Genomic DNA, 21,717 nt, shown 5'->3' with positions numbered 1-21,717 from the left:
TATATAATAAATGCTTTATTTAATTAAATTTTAAATACACTGAATGGAAACGCATGGTTCTTATTTCGGCCACATTCATTTGTTAACTCTCTCAAACCCTACCGTCATTATAAATTGGAAATGACATATTTAATTTGCACCTTTTGCCTGCCCTTTAACAAAAAATGAACAAAATGGTGCATTGTTCCATTATGAATTGAGTGCATTCTTTCTCGACCGTGTGCTATTCTGCACAAGAGAAAAGTAAGAAATCATCCACAGGTCAAATCTGTCTTAGACTCTGCCACGGTAAACTCACAACATGTTACCCGGACCACTCAAACCTCTAACAACATACATTATGGACATCTAATATCACAAATATCTATGGACCATTCGTTGCTTGCTTTTTCAGTATCTGTACTTAACTTTTTCCTCTATTTTCACACAAATTTGGATGGGACTACTTGTATGGATAAACATCCCACTATACTTCTGTAATACATTTCGATTCAATCATAAAGCTATCATTATGATGTTTAAATTATAAACAATAAGTTGTTCGTATATTTGCAGATTTGATGACCGGGCTAGTCCTGCCACGGCGACACAAGCAGTTCTCCTGCTGTGATGTTGCCTGTCTTGCCCGAAGCCTGCCAGAAGGTAGCACAATCACTTAAAGAGCTTCTCACGCTACCGTATTCACTTGTTCCTACTGTTCCTACAAACAAACACACAAAAGAAAATGATTGTTTAATAAAACTATCCTGAGAAGAAAATTATAACTCTCATACACAAAAGTTGACTTAAAACAGATTGTAAGCAAACTTACAGTCTGATCAGATTCATACAGTTCATTGCCAAAGCCAGCGCAGTTGACAACAGATCGGTTTGAGTCTAAAGCTCTTGATCTCTGTTTGTTTTTAAGGTAGAAGAGTAGCAAGGCAGAGAGAGTGACCAAGAGAAGAACAGAGACAATGACAGCTGCCACTATTGCTCCAGTGTTGCTGGAGGATGGTGAGGCTGAAATGATAAAGATGCTGTTGTTAACATTTCAAAAATCACGATTAATGTAACTATACAGTATGTTCAAGTGCCAAATCAGCACAAATTCTCATTTTTTTTGCATTTAGATTATCAATCAGTTACAGTGTATTTCACAAAGTAACTGTAAACTTATTGTATAAACATTTTAAAATGCAACATAATTGCATTACAAGTACTTTGTATTTCACTTTTTGTAATTCAGAATACAAATGCTAATATTGTTACTCTATACAGAATTCACTGTACAATGAAATCTAAATATCATTAAACAAAAAAATCTTGTGTTTCATTACATGTCGTGTCTGTCTTCTGCCCGGCACAGTTTACCCCAACCGTGTACTGTATGTCATCCAGGGCTAGAACACCTTTCTCTCCTTTAAACCCCTCCAAAACAATCTGCCATACATTAAACCACATCGAATCAATTAATCCCATCAGATTGTGAAATCTAAGAATGCAGAATACAGGTGGTTTAAATGTAAGGGATCACCTGGTACTCTGTGTCTGAGGTGATATTCGCACTGAAATATTTCCAGTTTCCACCCCCCTCATGCAGTCTCAGCAATTCGTGCATGGCCCCTCCAGACAGCCTCCACACAATGAGTTTACTGTCAGCTTTGGAAAAACACAATACTCGTCATTATACTGTATTATATTAATGACTTGTTCATTAAAAGAAATTAATGTTATGATACGGAATCAAAATGTTAAATAATAAATTAAGCTTGCTTATAGAAAACTGTGACTGAATATTCAATAATATTAATAAGGCATACACATTGTTGGCTGATAGACCCAAAAACTCAGGCAGGTTCCTTTGGTTGATGCGAGATGAGGACTCAGCAGCCAAGCATTCTGGTTAGCAGTGTCACGCTGGGAGTTAGGAAGGAACAGGAAGTGACCTAGAGCCAAAAAAGAGACTCAAGTAAAGCTACTGCCATAATGTTGTTTATTTAGGTTTATAGTTGGCGAAAATTATTTACCGCTTAGCTATTATGTTATCATTAGTATATTGTATACAGTATTGGCAAGCTCATCTAAACCTGCAGAAATCACCTTCATCTGTGTGTAATGTGTGATCATATGGTGGTGTGCTGTAGAACTTCTCAGCTTGCACATTAGTCAGATCCCAATCTAACCAGTCCACAGACGGTCTCTGAGTGTTGGACCAACCACACAGACCTCTCTCGAAATCACAGGTGTTATCTAATGCACAGACAAAAAAAGACACAAAATCATCATATATGATCAAATATTTTTGATGGTTCAATTTAATTCAGTTCAATTTAAACTTTTTAAATGTGAACTTTTTAAAATTTTGTCAACATGAATCAGCCCTCACACATTATTTTGCTCACAATGTACAGTACAATGTGATGTGAAACACGACGTAAAATGAGAAAAAAAGTAATGCAATACTTAAGTTTATCCATCAGAAACTGACTGAAGTCTGTATAGAATAAAATTTTATTTTGATTTTTTTCTTACCTTAAACAGAACACAAATTCTTTGCAAGAATGTGTATTAGGAAAATATACTATTATGATGCTATGTTAACTTTACAAATACACTGCACAAAAATTCTTACTAAGCATTTTGTCTTGTTTACTAATACAAACATCTACAAATTCTTAAATCAAGATACATTTACTTGCAAAGGAAAGTGATATTGTTAGATTTAGTTTTTTAGTCTTGTTTTATGAAAGAAAAAATACAAATTTAGTAAGTAAGAAACATAAACTTGAATTAGACTTGGAAGGTAAACTAATGGCTTGAATACACTACAAGACTTTTGCTCAGATTTTTGCCCAGATTTCCAGTCTGGAGTTGTTGCGGAAAGTCTGCGCCAGTCTGCAGATTTGATCATGTATTGTTTTCTATGCAAACGTTCAAAAAGTCTGCAAGTGTATAATGTCTAGTTTTTTACAAATCTGTTCAGATTTTAAAAGTCTTGTAGTGTATTCCAGCCTTAAGTTCAAGTTCATTTCTTACCAGTTGTTTGTTTCAAACATAAACTTACTTAGTTCTGATATTTTCTTTCACAAAATAAGACTAAATATCTAAGGTCACTTTCCGTGTCAAGGAAATGTATTTTTTTTTTTTTTAGATAATTATACTAGAAAACAAGACAAAAACGCTTAATAAAAAAAACTGACAGTTTACAATAAGGTGCTAGTTAACATTAGTAAATGCATTAGCTAACAATGAACAGTTACAACAATGAATTAGTTTTTCAGCATTTATTAATCCTTGTCAATATGTCATTCATGTTGGTTCATGGTGCATTAACTAATGTTAACAGTGCCAACGTTTGATTTTAATAATGTTTTAGTAAATGCTGAAATTAACATGAATTAATATTAATAAATGCTGTAGAAGCATTGTTCATTGTTAGTTCATCTTTGCTAATGCATTAACTAATTGTAAACAAATAGAACCTTATTGTAAATTGTAAAAAATTTTTGCTGTGTTACCTAATGGAAATAATACAAACCTGCTGTAGGACAGCTGTGTGTTGAGTAGGTGATGTCATCAATGGCAATGTAAGTGTTTTGGCCCCCACCGCCCTCCACCTCGAACTGCAGCTAATTCACAAACACAGACATATCCACTTACATACTGTTACCATGGCAATACAGGTTCAACAAGTCAGGCAGCAGATCTGCTGAAAGTCACCTATATAATGTGCCACCTACCTGCCAGTTCCCATGCCAACTGACATTGCCCTGACCACGATGCCAAGCATTGCCCTGCCCTAGGCTGTTGGAAAACAACCTAATCCTGTTTCCCTCAGACGGCTTCACGTAAACATTAAGAGTGCCTGTGTGGATAAATGTGATACAAATGAAGATTTCTATTTAGGTTGCTTAACTACTGTATATAGCGCGTAGATATGTAATGATGTTCTCTTGCCTGGATTCTCTCCTCCTGTGTGGTACCAGAAGTGCACACATTCAGTGTGACTCAAACCTCTGCGCACAGGTGAGGTCAAGGTCGTCTTACTGCCCTGGGAAAGAACATCCACACCACTGTGTGCCAACATGTAGAATCCTAGCCAGAACACAATACATGTTTATTCACCTAACTAAACAGGTTTTTATTCTCATATTTCAGAGGATTTTGCTCATACCCTTTTGCGTCTCCAGGCTGCGATCGGTCTCTGGACCGCTTCCGCTTGATGCATAATTCTGATGGACCCATCTGGCTCTTCCAGAACTGATGTAGCCGCAGGTCTGACTTTCAAACGAGCACATAGTGGGCAAAGAACACGAGCCTGTCACAAAGACCACATCATCTAAAGCCAACTGACCGTCGAAACCAGAGCGTACGGCCTCAAAAACCAACTGCACAGGGAAGGAATAGTCAGATACATTTTGCAATTACATTTATGCTACATTCATAAAAAATATGTTTTTGCTGAATTAGTAACCAGCTTTTGTTTGCACCTGAAAGGCGGTGAGCTGAGGAGGCACAATGCAATGGCCCTCGTGCCAGACATTGCCATGGGCACCACTGCGCATCCATAGCAAGTCTTCTGTGCCATCCTCAAATAACAACTTTACAGCGAGAGCACCTGGGAAAGAAAAACTCATTATAAAACAAGTTCATTAATAATGAGGGGCAAATCAACTTATTTAAGTAGCTGTCTAGCTATGATATCATGTGATAAAAATAGATCTTAAAACATTGTTCTTGATTCATAAGAACTCAACGTGGGGTTTGACAACCATTGGTCACCTTTTACCTTTGTAATTTATGATTGCGACAAATTTTTGTTTAGTTTTGGGTAAACTGTCTCTTTAACTGAGGCCAGAAATATACTGTTTATGGCATATCACTGCTGTCCTTCTGAAAACTTATCTCTCCATATTTCAATTTTTTGCCATAAATCATTATTATTAGTCACCCTTTATGTTTGTCACTGGGTTTTGAGAATATCTAACCAATAAAAAGTATTAAAAAGTGCTTGCTAACTTTGACAACACAGTATTTAATCATTTAAAAAGTACAGTGTTTTTTCCATTTCCTGAAAAACAGCAAATCTGGACATCCAAGGTTTTGGAAGGACAGCGATGGTATGATATTTTAAGTTGAATTCTTCAAAGCCACCTGTGTTCGGTCCATAGAGTTTGTAGAAGAAGGAGAGGCAATGCTCGGTGTTAATGGCATTCTGTCTAATAGAAAGAAGACGTCCAGAAAGACCTCGCAGTGAAATGTCCCACATGTCCACCATCAGACTTCTACCTGAAACAGAAGTCAGAAACAGACCACAATGATAAAATTCAAAACTGGCGCAATAATTCTTTTAAAATCAATCAAAAGCATTCGAACCATCAAAGATGGTGTGATCCATTCCACTGTTCAGACTCCAGTCAAAATTATCCGTCTGGTCCTGGTACCACCCACACAAATTTACCTCAAAATTACACGACAGATCTGTTCGAAGAGAAACATAAAGATGATAAATATGAACATGAAGAATGTGAAACTGTTTTGAATATTCATTTCAACTCACCATTGGAGGGGATAAAGTCTCGATGGCAGTCGATATAGTGAATGTCCTTCACTGCGACCTGCGTATCTGAGGAGAGCTCTTCAGCACGAGCACTGAACTCCAACTGAGAATAAAAAGAAAATGAGGACAGACGGACTCAAAATTAAAACCCAATCTATGCAAAGAAAGTAAAAAGAAGCTCAATTGCAAGTGAGCAAAACTTTTAGTACCTGAAAGCGGTGTTCTCTGGCTCCAATGTAGACATCCTGCTTTACCCAAATCCCTGCCGTCTCATTGGTCCTCCCTGCAAACTCCCACAGCACAGGCAAAGTCCCTAACACGCTGTCTACAACATATACCGACAGCTCACCTGCAGAATGAGGGACACGATCTATTATCTCAGGCTCTGAAGAGGAAAGACATCTCAAAAACAATGCAGGTGATGTTGTACCTATGTGTGGATTTCTGCCGGTGAGACTGTAGGAGAACTGCATGGTGCACACAGGACCTGATGGGCCCAGGAGAGGGGTACGAGTTTGAGCTTCGGTTAGCTGTTGCCCAGGGGCAGAAGTCACATACAGAAACTCCTCTAAATGACAAACAAATATGCATAGTGTAAATTATCATAAGTGTTATGATCATAACAGGACAGTAAAAGTGTTCATTACCTTTGATGGAGTCGTTATACTCAAGTTTTACATCCCAGGCATGGTTTCCTATGCTGATATCTGTCCAACCAGAGCTGCCATTCACATAAAAGAAGTCCCCTGTGTACACAGCATATCATGGACCATAATGTGATTCTGGTGTATTAAAATGTATATCATAAAATATAAAACTGACAACAAATTTGTAGTGTTTCAACAGTACTGCATCAGTATAATTTTTTTAAATTGTTAAATTAAATTAAATTAAATTAAATTAGTTTTACTACATATACATAATGGTAATTAAAAAGACGACCTGCATTTTATTTCACAATGCCAAGAATGTTAATTAAAAAAAAACATTAATTACGTGAAATACATTTTTTTATTTAAATGAAATTTATAGACAACCACTTCATTAACTATCATACAAATACTAAATATGAGTGTACATATACATATAAAGCCCTCACCACATTGAGCCTCATCGTCTCCATTCACACAATCCACTGCAAAGTCACAGATCTTACTCTCCTCCGTGCAGGGGTGAGCGGGAGATTTTGGATAGTCTGGCTGTGGCATTGATTCTATATGCAGAGACACAAAACTGAATGCAACAGTGAAATTAAAGCTGAAAATAAAATCACAGACAGTTAGAGGTACCATTGGTGAAGCGGCATTCAGGAGACAATACAATATCATCAATAGCGACCCCTCCATACTCCTGGTCCCGTATGGCAGCCACAAACATAATCTACGGCAAGAGTGAATGAGAGACGTAAAGAGAGAAACATGAGACAGAGAAAAATTAAAGATGGAACAGACTGCAAAAAGTGCTATGATGTCATGTTCTCATACCTGGAAGGTGCTATTGACCACAAGTTCCACCTCTGCCTTTACCCACAGATCCCCGAGAGAACCTCCACGCTTCCACACAGGGTAGATCTGTCTCTCCGCCACCAACACTGACAGTCCACCGGACACACGACCAAACTGATGTGTGTACATCACCATCTGTAATCACAGACACACAATGATGTGTTTTACATTTTTGTCACATTTGTAATTTAATAAGCTGTTTGAAATCCTTTTTTTTACACGTGACAATGAAGACATACCTGACATGGATGTGTGTGATTGGTTGGTAAGAGAGGAGGGCTTTGAAAAGATGTCCAATCACTCTTCAATACGTCCGGTTTGGTTACATACAAGAAATGTCCTAAAAAGCAGTAATTTGTTTATTTAAATATTTATTCTGCAAATGTTTTGAGACATAATAGTTTAAGGTCTTCAGGAATTTCTTTGTCTTGCTATGTTGACATATTGTGTACTGAAACAGGTCCAAATCAATAGATTTTAACCATTGTCCACAGCAACATTTGAAGTCCCAACTCACAATTTCTATAAATTATTCTTGGCATAACTAAAAAAGCTATATCTTGATTTCTAGCTGTTTAATCCGACTTTATGCTTGTTTTATCTTATTTTAAGTCGTTTAAAGTCTCTTAAGGCCCACTGGTGGCCACCGTCCATGTGGTTGAGAAAGATATTCTCATTTAAGCATTTTATCAGATACAAATTTGGTTATACCTGCGAGTTCATGGGTCTCTTTTTTTTCCAAATGTTCTGACAATACCTGCCACTGTATTAGTTGAGTGGTCTCTCCCAGGTCCTTTCAGAGGCTTAGACAACGATATGTTCATCTGATTGGTCCTTGTCCATTTTATGGATGAAAATGTTCTTAGGTCCCACCCACAAAGGCCATCCTCAAAGTTACAGCCCGTGTACAGGTCTGTGCATGAGAAGTAAATAGAGAAATAATAAGAATCAAGGTTTGGCTGCATGGTTAGTCCACTTGGACCCAGTTTATAGATCCTTGTGCTGACATAAAATCCGGTCCAGCAGCACTTCCTGTTTCAGTTTGTTATGTAGTCATTTCCTATATATAATTATTAAAGTCTTAAAGATGTGTTTTGTTTAACATTCTGATTCAGTTGTAAATGTTCTGTTAGTATTTTGTTAAAACTAAAACAGGAAGTCCTTCTGGACCAGTGTCGTTGCAAAATGCAAAAAGGTCTATAGATGGCTATTAAATATAGATGGATACATTTATTTACTATGAAGAATGTCTTACCACAATTCTCTTCATCTGTTCCATCACCACAGTCATCCGTACTGTCACACACCTTATAGTCCTCCACACAACCGTCATTCTTACACTTCACATAACCAGGACCGCACGACCCACTTACAGATGGAACTTGGAGAGAGAGAGCAAAAGAAGACTCAAATCTGTTCACTATGGTGTGTTCAAAAGGATGAGTAAGTAAAATTTTCCCAATGTCTACCTGGCAGGGCACAGTCTAGGAATTCCAGTTGATCGATGGACACGTCTCCCTGCTTCCCTTCTCTGCGTCTGGAATGAAAGTGGACATGGAAATGACGCAGGATACGACCCAGGTAGATCGTGGCCTCCCTCCAGCCACGGACACTGGTACCTTCTGGCCTCCACACCACAGCCTCCTCACCATCAGCGGTCCACACCGATCCCCACAGAGGGGCATCACCGAGACCTGTGTGACCTGCAACATACACAGACATAGTTAAGAATTTTGTTAAAATGAACATTTGTCTGGCATTAGATTTATGCATATCATAATGGATGGATATGTGGACCTGCGTCCCAGATGAAGTATCTGAGCCGAATGCGACAGGTGGGGGATGAGTGTTTTATTTTGGGGGACATGAGCACAGCAGTTCTGGGAGAGTCTGATGATACAGCAGTCACTGCCATAAACCAGCCTGTGAAAAAAAGAAGCTTTGGATGACAAAAAGCATGTACACAAACAAGATATGTCTTTTGTATACCTGTGGAGGTGCCTGTGGTGTAGTCTGAGGACGGCCCGCTGTCAGGAAGCGTTTGTCCACTCTGCTGTCTCTGCCACATGTACCCGCCCTCATCCGACCTGACCGTCCATCCACACATTCCCTCGTGCTCAAAATCACACACATAGTCCGGTCCTCTGTAACCTGCTCATCCCAAAAACGAGCAGAAACAGGTTCAGGGATAGAAGGCAAGATGCAGATGGTGATGTGTGGTATACATGGATGATGAGAATCTTACCACAGTCCTGCTCATCACTGCAGTCTTTACAGTCGCAAATAAAGTCACATTTATTCTCTAGTGGAATGATGCAGCTAGTACGTCCAAATGCGAAAGCTGCGAACAAGAGGAAAGACTCGTGAATAAAGTTAGTATTTAAGTCAGTACAATTCTAAAATCAGAGATTTGAGATATTGTAGGACTACCAAGACATTATGAAGACGTTTTAAGTGATTATTTATTTCATTTGAATTTAAAGACAGTATTTATTAAATAACATTATCATAAATATCTTCTAGCTTTACAATTCAACTAAATGGTGCAAAATGTCTTAAAGTTTGGGGATATACTGTATCTTATTGCATGGAGATTATTATATATTGCATCCTTAATAAACACAGTTCTATTGTAGATCAGTACAATAAAAATGTATACTGCTAGTCGCTCTCAATGGTTGAGTTTAGTCTAGGTTTAGGCCTTTTGTCATCATTCACATTCAATTCATCATCCTTGGTAACCGAACAACAGGGGTACCGATTCACTTCTATTGTATGGACACAAAATGCAAGTCAATGGGTACCGCCGTTGTTCAGTCACCAACATTCTTCAAAATATCTTCTTTTGGGTTCTGTGAAAGAAAGAAAGCCATACAGGTGTGAACTGACAAGAGGGCGAGTAAATGATGACACAGTGTTCGGTAACACTTTATTTTACAGTCCTGTTTCCCATGTACATACTGTGTACTTATTACAGTAAATATAATAACTGGGTAATAACTAGGGTCTAACCCTAAACCTAAACCCATACCATGTAGTTACCTTATACTACCCAGTACTTTCTTAGGTAGGCCTAAGTACACTATACGCAGGGGTGCACATACATTTTTCTATCTGGTTCTCAAGAGAGCACCCGGAGATTCGGTTTGGTGCTCACATTGCACATAGTGTGACAAATTATACTTACCTATTAAAAATAAAAGTAAAAAAAGTAGTTACTTTTTAATGAACAATAAACAAAATAATAAAGTGGGATAATACTATATTTATATTACTTTAAAGTGCACTTAAAATACAACGATAATGTATTTCTTCTTGTTTTTCTTTTTACATTAGTAAATATTAATCTTCAACACCAATTTTGAAACCTAAAACGACAACCTTTTTGGTTTATGGCAGGTTGCTGGGAAGTGCACTTGCGAACGCACATGGAGACTGGCGGTGCGGAGCTGGGATCGAGTATAGCATAGAGAAACACAAGCTGCGTCCAAGTGTCAAGTTTAAACAGCTTGGTCCTTTTAGAAAGTTTAAGAGAAGCGGTCTAAAACAGTGATTGTGCATCAAAAGGTTTCAACCATGTCAGTACGCAAATGAGCGTTCTAAACTTATTTACAGAGCGCATTTTTAATTTTGGTCACGCATGCGCACCTGCGCACCACTTATGCGCATCCCTGACTATACGTACACGTATACTGTAAAATAAAGTGCAACCCAATTTTCATTTTTGGGTGACTATCCATTTAAACCGGGTCAAGACAAATCACAGAAATGTATAAATCCTCTGGTTCAGGTTGTCACAAAGGTATTTCTTTTTAGTACTCAGAAGTGGAAACTCCACAGTCAAAGGTCTCTGATACACAAGTCTTCGCTGTCACGTCCAAGGACATTTTCATACAGTACATAAAATTAAGATACATTTTATTCTCTAAATCCCTCGCAGAAACATTTGATCATATTGCATTACTTTCTACAACGGCATTTGCAATTGTGTTAATCTGGAGACAGGGATTATATTTAATAATTAACAGTATATTTAAAATTAAGTTTATTAATAGAAATATAAAAAATGTGAGGATTCAAAACAATATTGTACTGCCCTATGTAAGTGTTTAGCAAACAGTGTGCAAAAAATAGCCGAACACTTCAAAACACATTATTTGATTTTTTTTAAGTGAATAAAAAAAAGCTAAATCTCACCATGCTGGCAGATATTCAGCACAAGACCTAGTAAGAGAATCCATTGTTTCGTGCCCATGATTTCATTCTCTACCATTGACTTCAGGTTACAGAACAAGATCTGCTGTGAACAAAAGACGTGTCCCACCATATAACTTAAGTTATTAAGTTCACCTTTCTTCCTTCCTCCTGATGTCACATAGAGATAACACGTGGACTTTACATTTTAACCCTAAGACAAGTACCGGATTTAATAAAACCTCAACCTTCTTGACAACATTCCTCCATGCAGAATGCAGCGAAGGCCTCTGTTGGTGCCTACAACAGATACATCAGATGATGTAACTATTTAACAAAAATTCTGAAAGTAGCCAAGTTTGCTAGTTAACCTTGATAGAAAAGCAGCAACACGATGTAGCAAAACAAGCAGGATTTGCAATATCAGAGACAAAATAAATGTATTTATTGGACATGTTAGTCTGCAGTGCAATTCTGTGGTTTGTGCAACAATAATCGAAATGCAAATACAAAAATGTGCCTAAATCCCAAGTTAAACTAAAACTAGGCCGACAATGTTTCTTTAAATGCTGTTTCAATGCTTCACTTCGCAAAACATTCTCTGGATATGTATACAGTACAGAAATCATTACACATTCTACTGAGATTCTGAAATAAAATCGCTGACAAACGGATGCAATGAGATCGTCAGGTTTATCGGGCAAGGTTTACAACCTCCGGATCAAGATTTTTATATGGTGTTTTAAGCACAAATAAATTACCTTAATGACAACTTTCCCTTGCTGGGAACTAGCACGTACACTAGTTTGTATTGTAACATTTGTTTAATTTGAATGCATTATAAAATAGTTATGGGAACCTTTCTGAGTGCCTCCCATGAGTTTACTGCCTTTTCGGGATATAACGGTCTCCACTTAACTGTTAAGGGCTTTGTTGCATCTTTTTAATTTAGATACACATGGTTGAAACACAGATGCATTCTCTCCTTGGTGAAAAACACAGCAAGGTGCCATTCTATATCAAATGTAAGAAAAACATGATCTCCGCCCATGATTTGAAAAGTAAACATTTTATCCATCTGATGATATTAAGGCTTTGTTCCGTCTTGGCATAACTTGAAACAGTTCATTGCTCTATTAAGACAGATCCTTGTATGGGAACATACTCAATACCCCTCATCTGCCCAAGTGACCTCATAGTCTGGGTAACAAGTCTTTATTTTCTCAGTAGAAACAGCATGCTTTGCTCTTCCAAAGCCCTGAAACAAAAGAAACAACGTTTCAGTTATTGTATCGCCTCTTTCCAGCAAAACACTGATTAACAGTCACGCAACGTACCATGGAATAGCCGTAGACATGGATCTTCTTCTCTGCACTGTTGTGTTTGATTCGCCCTCCTCCGAGACATTCACAGTCCACTCCTCCAGCTCTTTCCAGCTCTCCAGCAACACGGTCATATATATCAGCTTTGCCAAGACAGAAATGTGTTTGTAGACAAACAAACAGTTTTATTCTATGATTAAATAGGCTGATGACAAAATAGACAATGCATTCTATGCTATTTCAGCTTCCTAATGCATATTTGAAACATAAAGTGTATTTTATTGCAATATGCACAAACATAAAACATTTCTGATGCACTGTGTTCTTTTACTAACTACATTTGCATGTTCTGATAGAAGCAATCGTTTGCAAACAATCACTAAACAATGCAAAGGTTAATTTAATGGTTATAGTGGGAATTGTATTGGTTTCAATGGAAGCTATAATGATCTCTGTTGGTCTCTACTGGTAATGTGTTGGATTCTGCTGGTGGGATAATATCTGGTAGATGGGAACCAAGACACAATTTAATTGTACTGGAAAAAGTCAAAAATACACTATATAAAAAACTTTTTCATGGTAAACAGCTGATGGTATTTGTTATGGAAGGGTTGTGTCCACCGAAGTACAATAAAACCCCGGCGTTTTCTACAGGATTGCTGAATTTTGATGTAGGAAACACGTTGTCCTTGAACTAAAACCACGCAGCGAATCTTTAGTGGTGCATTTTAGTGAAATTCACGACAAAACACATTGTACTTGTAACGTCTAACGTTAAGTTACACGCTTTTACAACACCCGTCATTCATTCATTCAAACACATGGATCCTACCATGATATTCGGCCCACGCGTATCCTCTCACAATATCAACATACGACTCGTCGGTTTTGCTGTGCACTCGTATGAGGACATATTTAAACACGCCACCCGGATCTAAATCAACCTCGGGGATTTTAGCGAGACGTTCGGCTGACATTTTAGCAAAGGCGTCAGTGAAAACCCACAAAAATGCGATAAGTTCAGTAGTACAGCTGATACGCCTATGGACTTCATGCGGCGCTGGGCAGACAGGTTGCAGTTTAACATCAAAGAATCGCGAGAGCGGGCCGTTAGCTGGGCTCTCGCGGTACTTTGATGTCATACATCGATCGGGCTGCGCAGCTAATGGATATAATTGTGCGCAGCGCTCCACTTATTCGTCTGTGAAATGTTCAGAAAAGTTGAACTGGCGACACCTACCGGGCTGGAGAAACATGACAGCAGCTTTTTTATAGCAGTTATTTATTCCCGAATCACTTATTTTTGAAGAGGCTTTTACAAACACCCAACCCAACTTCAGTTATATTACTATTTAAAACTCATAGCACACTGTATTGGCAATCGTCAATAAAACGAAATGAAATAAATCTTGAGAAAACCACCAACGCTAAAGTAAAATGGTAGTGAGAATCAATGTCAGCCCAGAAAACATTCAAACACGTCCTTGTGCAAACAATGTTTATTTTCTTCAGAAAGGCAAACTCAATGCTACAACCCATGCACAAATATCTTTTATGTAATAAAAATGAAACGGACATAAAAAACGGATAATCTGCCAATAAAAGTTGGTCACTCAAGAGAAAAATGCACACCGAGGACTTCTTTTGAACTCTTCAGGAGCTCTGTGGCCGTATCAAACTCTAGTGGTATGGTCTTCCGTTCGGCCTTCAGTTCTCGCTGCATTAGCTGGCAAACAAAATGTGTGGAAAAATGCTTATTCAAATTTTTATAACTACAAAACGTGACATGTTCTGGTAACAAATTTGTCAAGTACCTCAAAGGTAGACAGTTCGAGCAGTTTGCTGATGTCATCCTCAGATTCTGACAGTGGATCATTTATTAACTTAGCAGCCTTGGCCACATCCGGATGGTAATGCTTCTGCAGCGTCTACAAAATAAGAATTAAGAAATGCAATTTCCAAGAACATCCTCTATTGTTCTAGGCTTTCACACTGTAAATACATTTGGGGTTTCATATAAAACATTTTAAGACTCATTTGAAAATCGATGAAATCAAATCTGTTGTCCATATCCATATACCTTTATTGGTTGCAATAGTAATAACTTAAACTTCATAACAACAGAGACCAAACAGAAAGGTCTACATTTGTTTATTGCCTCTGACTTCCTTCAGTGTTTCTTTATAACACCTGGACTCTTACCTGGATCTCCCATAGGCTGCTCTCCAGAGCATGACACTTGGCTGGATCCTCTTCCTCCATCACATACGGGTCATCACACGGCTCTAAAACAGCAGCAATACTTTACTATGCAAATAGAGAAATTATAGCAATCTGTCCTGTTACATTTTGAAAAAGAGGCTACTGTATATAAAATGTTGGGTTGTGCAAAGCTGCCTTTTGTTTTGATGTCACTTCTAAAAGTGTGAAGAGCATTAGAAGAAATGATGAAATACCTTCCGCTGCACTCGGCCTGTGAATGACGACTCGGCAGGAGGGATGTCGGCGAATGAGATTACAGATGAAAGGCAGTACGATGAGCAGAGCTGTGGGTGGCGCCGTGAGGGCCAGACGAGCCAGTCGCTTCACAAACGCTGCCACGAGATAAACTGGCAAATGTCTGCCAGAGCACAATGCAAAAGAAAAGAGCAAACATGTTGATATTATACCGTATACTTGAATAGAACTTAACACTGACTGTGCGCAAGAATCATCTATTACAGATGTGCTTATTTATACACTGAAATAATATCAACAGAAACTTACGTTGAAGAAAGGAAGATGTTGGCCAGGTGGAAAAAGCGTGCTCGGTATTTAACATGAAAAATTGTGGGTTCCAGTAGATTGTATAACTTCTTATAAAAATCTGGATAATCTCTGCATAACAAAAGACAGAAGAGACATTGAGTTACAATCATGTAATTTGACCACGAAGAGCTTTAAATATGAATTCTTTTAGATAAGCATGCCGAGTTTTATCAAAAACTTACAAATTGTGCTTATGTATAAGGACAAATAAACCATTCAGAGCCAACAAACTGATCGCTCCACCTAGATCAAACACAGGCAGAAGTGTTTAACGACAAAATCAAATTATATTGTGATCCTGATATATGTTACTATATTATTATATTATGTACTTCACTCACCAATGTCATAGGCAGCAGTCAGGAAGTCAATCATCAGCGTGGGATCACTCATCTGTGGCATTATAGATTCATGCAGGATAACCAGGATTTTCTTGTACATGCTGCCAGGTAACTGCAGAGACAAACGAAACCAAGTCAAGGTAACATCACAGGCATAAACTCCATCATCTGAAGGCACTGACTGTTTTACCTTGTACTTAAGAAACACCAGCCACATTTGTTCATAGGCTCTCTTGTGCTCCTATAAAACATGTTATAATGTCAGATTACACTCAGACACCAGCCAAAAAAGTGTGTACTGTATATTTAGTAGACAATACAAGCATGCAGTTACCTTTAATCTGGCTGCTTTCCAATCCTCGTGTTTTGCTGTAGTCAGTAAAAAATAGAAAATTGTTAATGTGATGTTTTAAATAATTGAACTACCGTGGGTTCAGTCACAACCACATGAAAACCCTCAAACTCACACTCTTGTTTGACAAGGAAGTTGGTCATTTCTGATGCCTGACTGGGGATGTTGATGGATGAGAGAAGTGTGAAAACATTGTTCTGATATACAGAAATCACAGCCTGCAAACACCAGGAACAAACAAAACCTTATATTAAACCAGACTTACATTGTAGTGATTTATGAGAAATATTTGGCAACGTGAACATTTTCAATACCCCCTTGTTTCGCTCCATAACTCTGGTTATGTTGTCTCGCACAGAACTCATGAAGTAATACCGCACATCATCCATCTCCAGAAACTCCTGAAACCTGGAGATGAGCAGGGACATGTCCTCTTTCTCTGAGAGAAGGTGCTCCACCAGAGCCTGTTTACACGAGGGGCAGGTAAAAATTATACACTTTATTTCCACATTCAGCGTTAAAACAGATTATGTTCCATTGTTAGAAAGATATCCAACCAGTATGAGCTCTCTGGGAAAGCTGTAATGTTCACTCCAGTCCAGGTTCTGAAGGGGATGTTTGCCCTCTGCTGATACAAATTTCATTACTGCGCAAAGGGAGCTCTCCTGAAAAACAAAAATGAAGCAGATCATTGAGACTCTGCTTGCTTAGTTACACATTAATATCAATTTCCAATTAGTGTATGCATAACGGTGTAAACGTTATGCCTGCTGTTGCTTTACTTTTGTTTGACATAATTCACTCACCTTCACTTGGAAAACATTGTGGCCTATATTCTCCAGCAGAAGCTCCACACAATTATTGTACCGGTGTCTCATAAATATATGATACTTTTCTTTGGCACTGCGATCACCTGGCAACGAAACAACTGCTTTTAAAGTAAGGTGCTGCACCGACTGAAAACCGTCACAGAAATCCTTATGGATTCAAAAGTTAAAAGGGGAATTGTACTGGTTTTAATGGAAACTATATAATGGTCTCTACTGGTGATGTGAAAGCCCTGCTGAAAAAAACCATAGAAACCATTAAGGAAGTTGTAATGGTTTTAATGGAAACTGTAATGGTTCTACTGGTATGTGATGGATTCTACTGGTGGGATGTTAAATCCTATTGGAATAATGCCCAAAACACACTACAAAAAGGCATTTTGTAATGGTTTTAATGGAAAAAGCTAATGGTTCATAATGGTGTTTTAATGGAAACCATTGGAATTTCTGTAATGGTTTCTATGGTTTTTTTCAGCAGGGAGGTTATATTGCTGGGATGTTACCTGGCACCAACAGAACACCATCCCAAATTCCACAATACATACAGGAAATTTGGTTTTAATGGAAAACAGTTGATAGTTCATGATCGTATTTGTAATAAAACCAACTAAAATGGCAATTGTTTTATCGACAGGTGTGTACTGTGTCCTATATACAGTACACCCCTCTTTATAAAACAATTCAGATTTATTATTATGCTATTGTCTAATTAAATTACATAACAACTACTTGTAAACACATAGTAGAAAGCATCACCGCATCTTACCCTGCACGATCTCATCTTCTGAAGGCAGCTGACCGACATACAGCTCTCCTCTCTCAAACAACTCACAGAAGATCTTACCGCAGGCATTGCTGGCGCAAATGATTTCTTTTTCTTTATCTGACTGAGAAATAAAATCGCACGTTATTTAAAACGATTAATTTACACAACACAACTTGTTGGACTCACAACACACGTACGTTACAGTATTATAAAATAAACACAAACCTGCAAATATTCAATGACGTCGAATATGTCGTTTGCATGTTTTCTGTTTTGAAGTACACGCTCTGATTTGGCATTTATAGCTTTCTTATAAGAAATCTGACTGTTTTCGCCTGTATCGCCTCTTTTCACGTTGCTGTCCCTGGACGGCGCCATGACGGTTTCACCACCTGGGCGTTTAGCATGCCGTTGATGTGAATGGTTGAGGTCGCCCCCTCGTGGCTGTTCGCTGTTTTGGCGTTCGACATCATGCAGCGCTGCGCAGACTGATTGGCGTACGACATCAAAGAATCGCGAGAGTGAATCAAAATAGACTGGTATTTTCAGTTAAATGACTATTACAACCCATCACTGTCATTTATAAATAATTATCCAAACCGTTTAAGTTGTACCTTTGGTACCTGTGTAGTCTACAACGTGTCTTATACATAATGTTCTAAAAAACTGACATTTGCATGTGGCTACATAGAGAACTTATCTAACTAAGCCAGTGGACAAAAGTTCCCTAGAAGGCCTCAATATGACTTAAAAAAAATGCCAAATGCATAAATGTCAACATTTAAAAGACCAAGCAAGCATTAAAATCAGCTGGATAGAATGTTTCATTGGGTAGACACTGTGAGTGGGGAAAATAAATATTGTTGTGGGCAATGGAGGGCCCTTAAATCGGGGTTGCGAGATCTGCCTAAAATAACCCACCCAACGGCCAAAACATGCCAAGTTAAAATTGAAAACCCTTGTGAAACTTTTACAAATTAGCAACACTGAATAATTGTGTACTGTACATATTCAACATGAGACTTACAGAAGGGTTGTAATAAAAGTAATTTTATTTTAGAATTTGAATTCTTTAGGAAACTCAAGCAACATTTTTTGAAACTCAAGCAAACTTTTATGGTAAAATAAAATAAAGAAATCTGCTTCTCAGCAATTCAGTCAGATGCATTTCCATCGTCGTCATCATCCTGGAAAAAAGTAACAGGAATATCAAGTTTTGTTGTTTACAATATTAACAATTTTGTACAATACAATTTTATTTTGTTAACTACTATTAAATATTTCTAAAACACATTTAACTACTTGTAATCGGATCTATTTATTTTCTGGAGGTATAAAGTGATAGTTCACCCAAAAATGAAAATTCTGTCATCATTTATTCACCCTCTTGTCATTTCAAATCTTCCGCAGAACACAAGAGAAGATATTTTGAAGAATGTTGTCAACTGGCACCCATTGACTTGCATTGGTTTTGTGTTCATACAATAGAAGTGAATGGGTGCCGGAGCTGTTCGGTTACCAACTTTCTTGAGAATATCTTCTTTTGTGTTCTGCGGAAGGAAGAAAGTCATGCAGGTTTGAAATGACAAGAGGGTAAGTAAATAATGACAGAATTTTCATTTTGGGGTAAACTATAACTTTAATTAATTTAAAACACCCACTTTGCGATCTTGGTTTCCTGTCGCTGTCGCTTCGAAATCATGGATGTGGAGTGTGGCCATCCAGTTCACCATAGACTTCTCATTGAGTTCAGTCTCCACTATACTTGGATAAATGTGCTTCTCCTTAAATTCAGCAATAGCAGATTCTTCCTCAGTCCATTCTAGAGTATCATGGATACCATCTCCTCCAAAACGTTTGTTATAGCGATCAAAGTGCACTCTCTCCAGCACTAATCCGAGGCCGGGCGCCTTGGGAACATCAACCTTCTCCTCCCCCCAGCTCCTCTCGATCACCTCCTCACTTGCATATCCTTTAACCACCGCGATCACCAGACCAATCATCTTGCGGATCTGATGCATCATGAAGCTTTGGCCTCTTACCGTGATGACAGCAAACTCAGCTTCTTGTTTTACAAAGGGCTGCCCGCAGGACATTTGGGTGATGTAGCGCTTAGCGCTGGGGTCCCGGGGACCCTTCTGCGAGGTGAAGTTGTGGAAGTTATGGGTGCCTTTGTACACGCCGAACAAACGGTTGACCTTCTGAAGGGTCTCTGAATTCAAACGGAACGACGTGTCTTCCTGATTGAAGTCTTTTGGGGAGAAAGCGACTGACGGAAGCATGTAAGAATACGTTCTGGCATCACAGTTGTTTTTGGAATTGAAACCACCTGTGACTCTTCTGTAACCTGCAATTGAGAGTATTTTTAAAATGTACAAATAATGGAATTTAAAATAGCACAGAAAGAAGATTCAAGAGGTTAAAGAGATACTACTTCACCCAAAAATTTACTCACCTTCGAGTTGTTCCAAATCTGTATAAATTTCTTTGTTCTGATGAACACAGAGAAAGATATTTGGAAGAATGCTTATAACCAGACAGATCTTTCCCCCCATTGACTCCCATAGTAGGAAAAATAACTGTATCCTTTTTTTTGTTCTGTTGAACACAAAACAAGACATTTTGAAGAATGTTGGACAACAAACAGTTCTGGGGCACTTTTGACTACCATTGTATTTTTTCCTACTATGGGAGTCAATGGGGGGCAAAATCAGTGTGGTTACAAGCATTCTTCCAAATATCTTTCTCGGTGTTCATCAGAACAAAGAAATTTATACAGATTTGGAACAACTCGAAGGCGAGTAAATGATGACAGAATTTTCATTTTGGGGTGAAGTATCCCTTGAAGGTGGCGGTACCTAAAATTCTTATTTGAGGGGGTAGATGGGCATTGATGCTGGCCAGGATGTTTTCAATCATCCACAGCTTCAGAGACACAACTTGACCTGCAGCAGAAACGCCCTGTAACAGAAGTAGAAAAAGATTGGATATACCTTCCAATAAAAAATGACTTTAAATTGTGGAACACAAAAGGAGATATTTTGAGAAATGTCTCAGAAACGTTGTGTCCATTCAATGAAAGTCAATGTTTGTTTGGTGAACTATCACTTTAAGAAAGATGTTGATCAAGACAACATTAAACCTACCTTATCAGTTCGTGCACATCTCTGGAAAGACATCTTCTTCATCTCTTCTCCATGGCCCTCTGGAATACACCCTGCCTTTATCAGAGCAGCGACCAATTCATCCTCAATGGTCCTAAACTGAGAGTTCTTTGCATTTCTCTGTATGAAAACCCAAACGTTATGGTAAAACACCCGAGGTAACTTTATGGTACGTTTAACCTGTAACTCACCTGCATGCCGTAGTAGCCCTTGCCCGAATATGCAATCAGCATTGCCACCTTTTTCTTGGGGTATTTCCTGTCCGCACTTTGCTCATCCTGATCTGTTTTAAGCTTTTTGTCTTCGTGCTTATCCTCAACCAACGCATCGTCCGCTTGTCGTTTCAGGGCTTTGTTTTGTACGTCTGCTGAATCCTCGCTCATTTTGCCAGATAAGCAAAACCCACTGGATGTTAAAATAGGATCTGGCCACCCTGAAATACATTTTAATTACACGTAACGTTACATCAAGTTAATAGGCATTTAATTTACAACAGATTTCGTGAATAAAACTTACCTTTGATTTTGAGAGTTGGTATTAATCTTCGAGCTGAAAAAACATCAAGGACCCGACACAATTTCAGCATGTCATGACAATCTGTTTCAGTGAGGATGCGCCTGCACACATTTCTTAGAACAAACGCACTGGATTGCTTTTATTACCTGCATTTGTGTTTTCTGGCATTTGTGTCTGATGTGTTAAATTAATGTAGAACCGCGAGAGATTTGTTTTACTTTTTGACGGTAGTATGAATTATATCCAAAGCACCAACTTATTTACCTCCGCTGTATCGCGAATACACCCACGTGGAGTGGATGAACTTTCACATCTCGCCGAATATCGCGAGAGGTACACGGGTTGCCAGATATTCTCAAAATATACCATCACAAATAAAA

The 21,717-nt window shown here is 38.3% G+C and overlaps 4 protein-coding genes across 5 annotated transcripts; all 4 read right to left on the bottom strand.

Moving 5' to 3' along the window:
- Positions 1-72: 72 nt before the first annotated feature.
- Positions 73-11,302, bottom strand: mamdc4 (MAM domain containing 4). The gene is made up of 28 exons (XM_057359613.1): positions 11,245-11,302; positions 9,293-9,388; positions 9,037-9,198; positions 8,845-8,970; positions 8,517-8,750; positions 8,303-8,428; positions 7,805-7,960; positions 7,287-7,387; positions 7,027-7,182; positions 6,832-6,922; positions 6,642-6,755; positions 6,190-6,288; positions 5,973-6,110; positions 5,752-5,891; positions 5,543-5,645; positions 5,359-5,463; positions 5,137-5,271; positions 4,473-4,600; positions 4,157-4,370; positions 3,940-4,077; positions 3,723-3,847; positions 3,521-3,611; positions 2,083-2,232; positions 1,803-1,928; positions 1,517-1,641; positions 1,320-1,422; positions 812-1,002; positions 73-700 (listed from the first exon to the last, which is right to left on the bottom strand). Exons 1-28 carry the CDS (start codon positions 11,300-11,302, stop codon positions 692-694), a joined length of 3,540 nt encoding a protein of 1,179 aa, XP_057215596.1. The 3' UTR covers positions 73-691.
- A 362-nt stretch (positions 11,303-11,664) lies between these two features.
- On the bottom strand, positions 11,665-13,623 carry phpt1 (phosphohistidine phosphatase 1). Its single transcript, XM_057359612.1, has 3 exons — positions 13,396-13,623; positions 12,579-12,706; positions 11,665-12,499 (listed from the first exon to the last, which is right to left on the bottom strand). Exons 1-3 carry the CDS (start codon positions 13,538-13,540, stop codon positions 12,407-12,409), a joined length of 366 nt encoding a protein of 121 aa, XP_057215595.1. The 5' UTR covers positions 13,541-13,623; the 3' UTR covers positions 11,665-12,406.
- Positions 13,624-14,027: 404 nt separating this feature from the next.
- On the bottom strand, positions 14,028-18,222 carry noc4l (nucleolar complex associated 4 homolog). The gene is made up of 15 exons (XM_057359606.1): positions 17,883-18,222; positions 17,658-17,778; positions 16,871-16,977; positions 16,622-16,729; positions 16,379-16,528; positions 16,180-16,282; positions 16,047-16,081; positions 15,903-15,953; positions 15,713-15,824; positions 15,554-15,614; positions 15,330-15,440; positions 15,020-15,183; positions 14,766-14,848; positions 14,378-14,491; positions 14,028-14,289 (listed from the first exon to the last, which is right to left on the bottom strand). Exons 1-15 carry the CDS (start codon positions 18,033-18,035, stop codon positions 14,173-14,175), a joined length of 1,590 nt encoding a protein of 529 aa, XP_057215589.1. The 5' UTR covers positions 18,036-18,222; the 3' UTR covers positions 14,028-14,172.
- A 463-nt stretch (positions 18,223-18,685) lies between these two features.
- Positions 18,686-21,640, bottom strand: pus1 (pseudouridine synthase 1). 2 transcript variants are annotated; one of them, XM_057360537.1, is made up of 7 exons: positions 21,484-21,640; positions 21,338-21,370; positions 21,013-21,254; positions 20,804-20,941; positions 20,516-20,618; positions 19,319-20,004; positions 18,686-18,844 (listed from the first exon to the last, which is right to left on the bottom strand). In XM_057360537.1, exons 1-7 carry the CDS (start codon positions 21,503-21,505, stop codon positions 18,812-18,814), a joined length of 1,257 nt encoding a protein of 418 aa, XP_057216520.1. In that variant the 5' UTR covers positions 21,506-21,640; the 3' UTR covers positions 18,686-18,811. The 2 variants fall into 2 exon arrangements, with proteins under 2 accessions (XP_057216520.1, XP_057216519.1); XM_057360536.1 differs by having other exon boundaries at positions 21,338-21,640.
- Between the last annotated feature and the right edge of the window lie 77 nt (positions 21,641-21,717).

Source organism: Triplophysa rosa, linkage group LG19 (assembly GCF_024868665.1).
Source record: "Triplophysa rosa linkage group LG19, Trosa_1v2, whole genome shotgun sequence".
Lineage (NCBI taxonomy): Eukaryota > Metazoa > Chordata > Actinopteri > Cypriniformes > Nemacheilidae > Triplophysa > Triplophysa rosa.
Note: the sequence above shows the minus strand (reverse complement) of the source record. Positions and strands in the feature narration are given on the sequence as shown.

Coding starts and splice junctions, on each gene's coding strand:
- pus1 (XM_057360536.1), bottom strand. CDS start 21,407: ATGCTGAAATTGTGTCGGGTCCTTGATGTTTTTTCAGCTCGAAGATTA. Junction 21,255..21,337: donor ACCAACTCTCAAAATCAAAG/GTAAGTTTTATT, acceptor AATGTATTTCAG/GGTGGCCAGATCCTATTTTA. Junction 18,845..19,318: donor CAGGAAACCAAGATCGCAAA/GTGGGTGTTTTA, acceptor ACTTTTTTCCAG/GATGATGACGACGATGGAAA.
- mamdc4 (XM_057359613.1), bottom strand. CDS start 11,302: ATGGGCACGAAACAATGGATTCTCTTACTAGGTCTTGTGCTGAATATC. Junction 8,751..8,844: donor ATACTTCATCTGGGACGCAG/GTCCACATATCC, acceptor TGTATGTTGCAG/GTCACACAGGTCTCGGTGAT. Junction 7,183..7,286: donor ATCACACACATCCATGTCAG/GTATGTCTTCAT, acceptor CTGTGATTACAG/ATGGTGATGTACACACATCA.
- noc4l (XM_057359606.1), bottom strand. CDS start 18,035: ATGGCGCCGTCCAGGGACAGCAACGTGAAAAGAGGCGATACAGGCGAA. Junction 17,779..17,882: donor ACGTCATTGAATATTTGCAG/GTTTGTGTTTAT, acceptor TTTATTTCTCAG/TCAGATAAAGAAAAAGAAAT. Junction 14,492..14,765: donor GCAGCCTATGGGAGATCCAG/GTAAGAGTCCAG, acceptor CTTATTTTGTAG/ACGCTGCAGAAGCATTACCA.
- phpt1 (XM_057359612.1), bottom strand. CDS start 13,540: ATGTCAGCCGAACGTCTCGCTAAAATCCCCGAGGTTGATTTAGATCCG. Junction 12,707..13,395: donor CGCGTGGGCCGAATATCATG/GTAGGATCCATG, acceptor GTCTTGGCAAAG/CTGATATATATGACCGTGTT. Junction 12,500..12,578: donor ATGTCTACGGCTATTCCATG/GTACGTTGCGTG, acceptor CTTTTGTTTCAG/GGCTTTGGAAGAGCAAAGCA.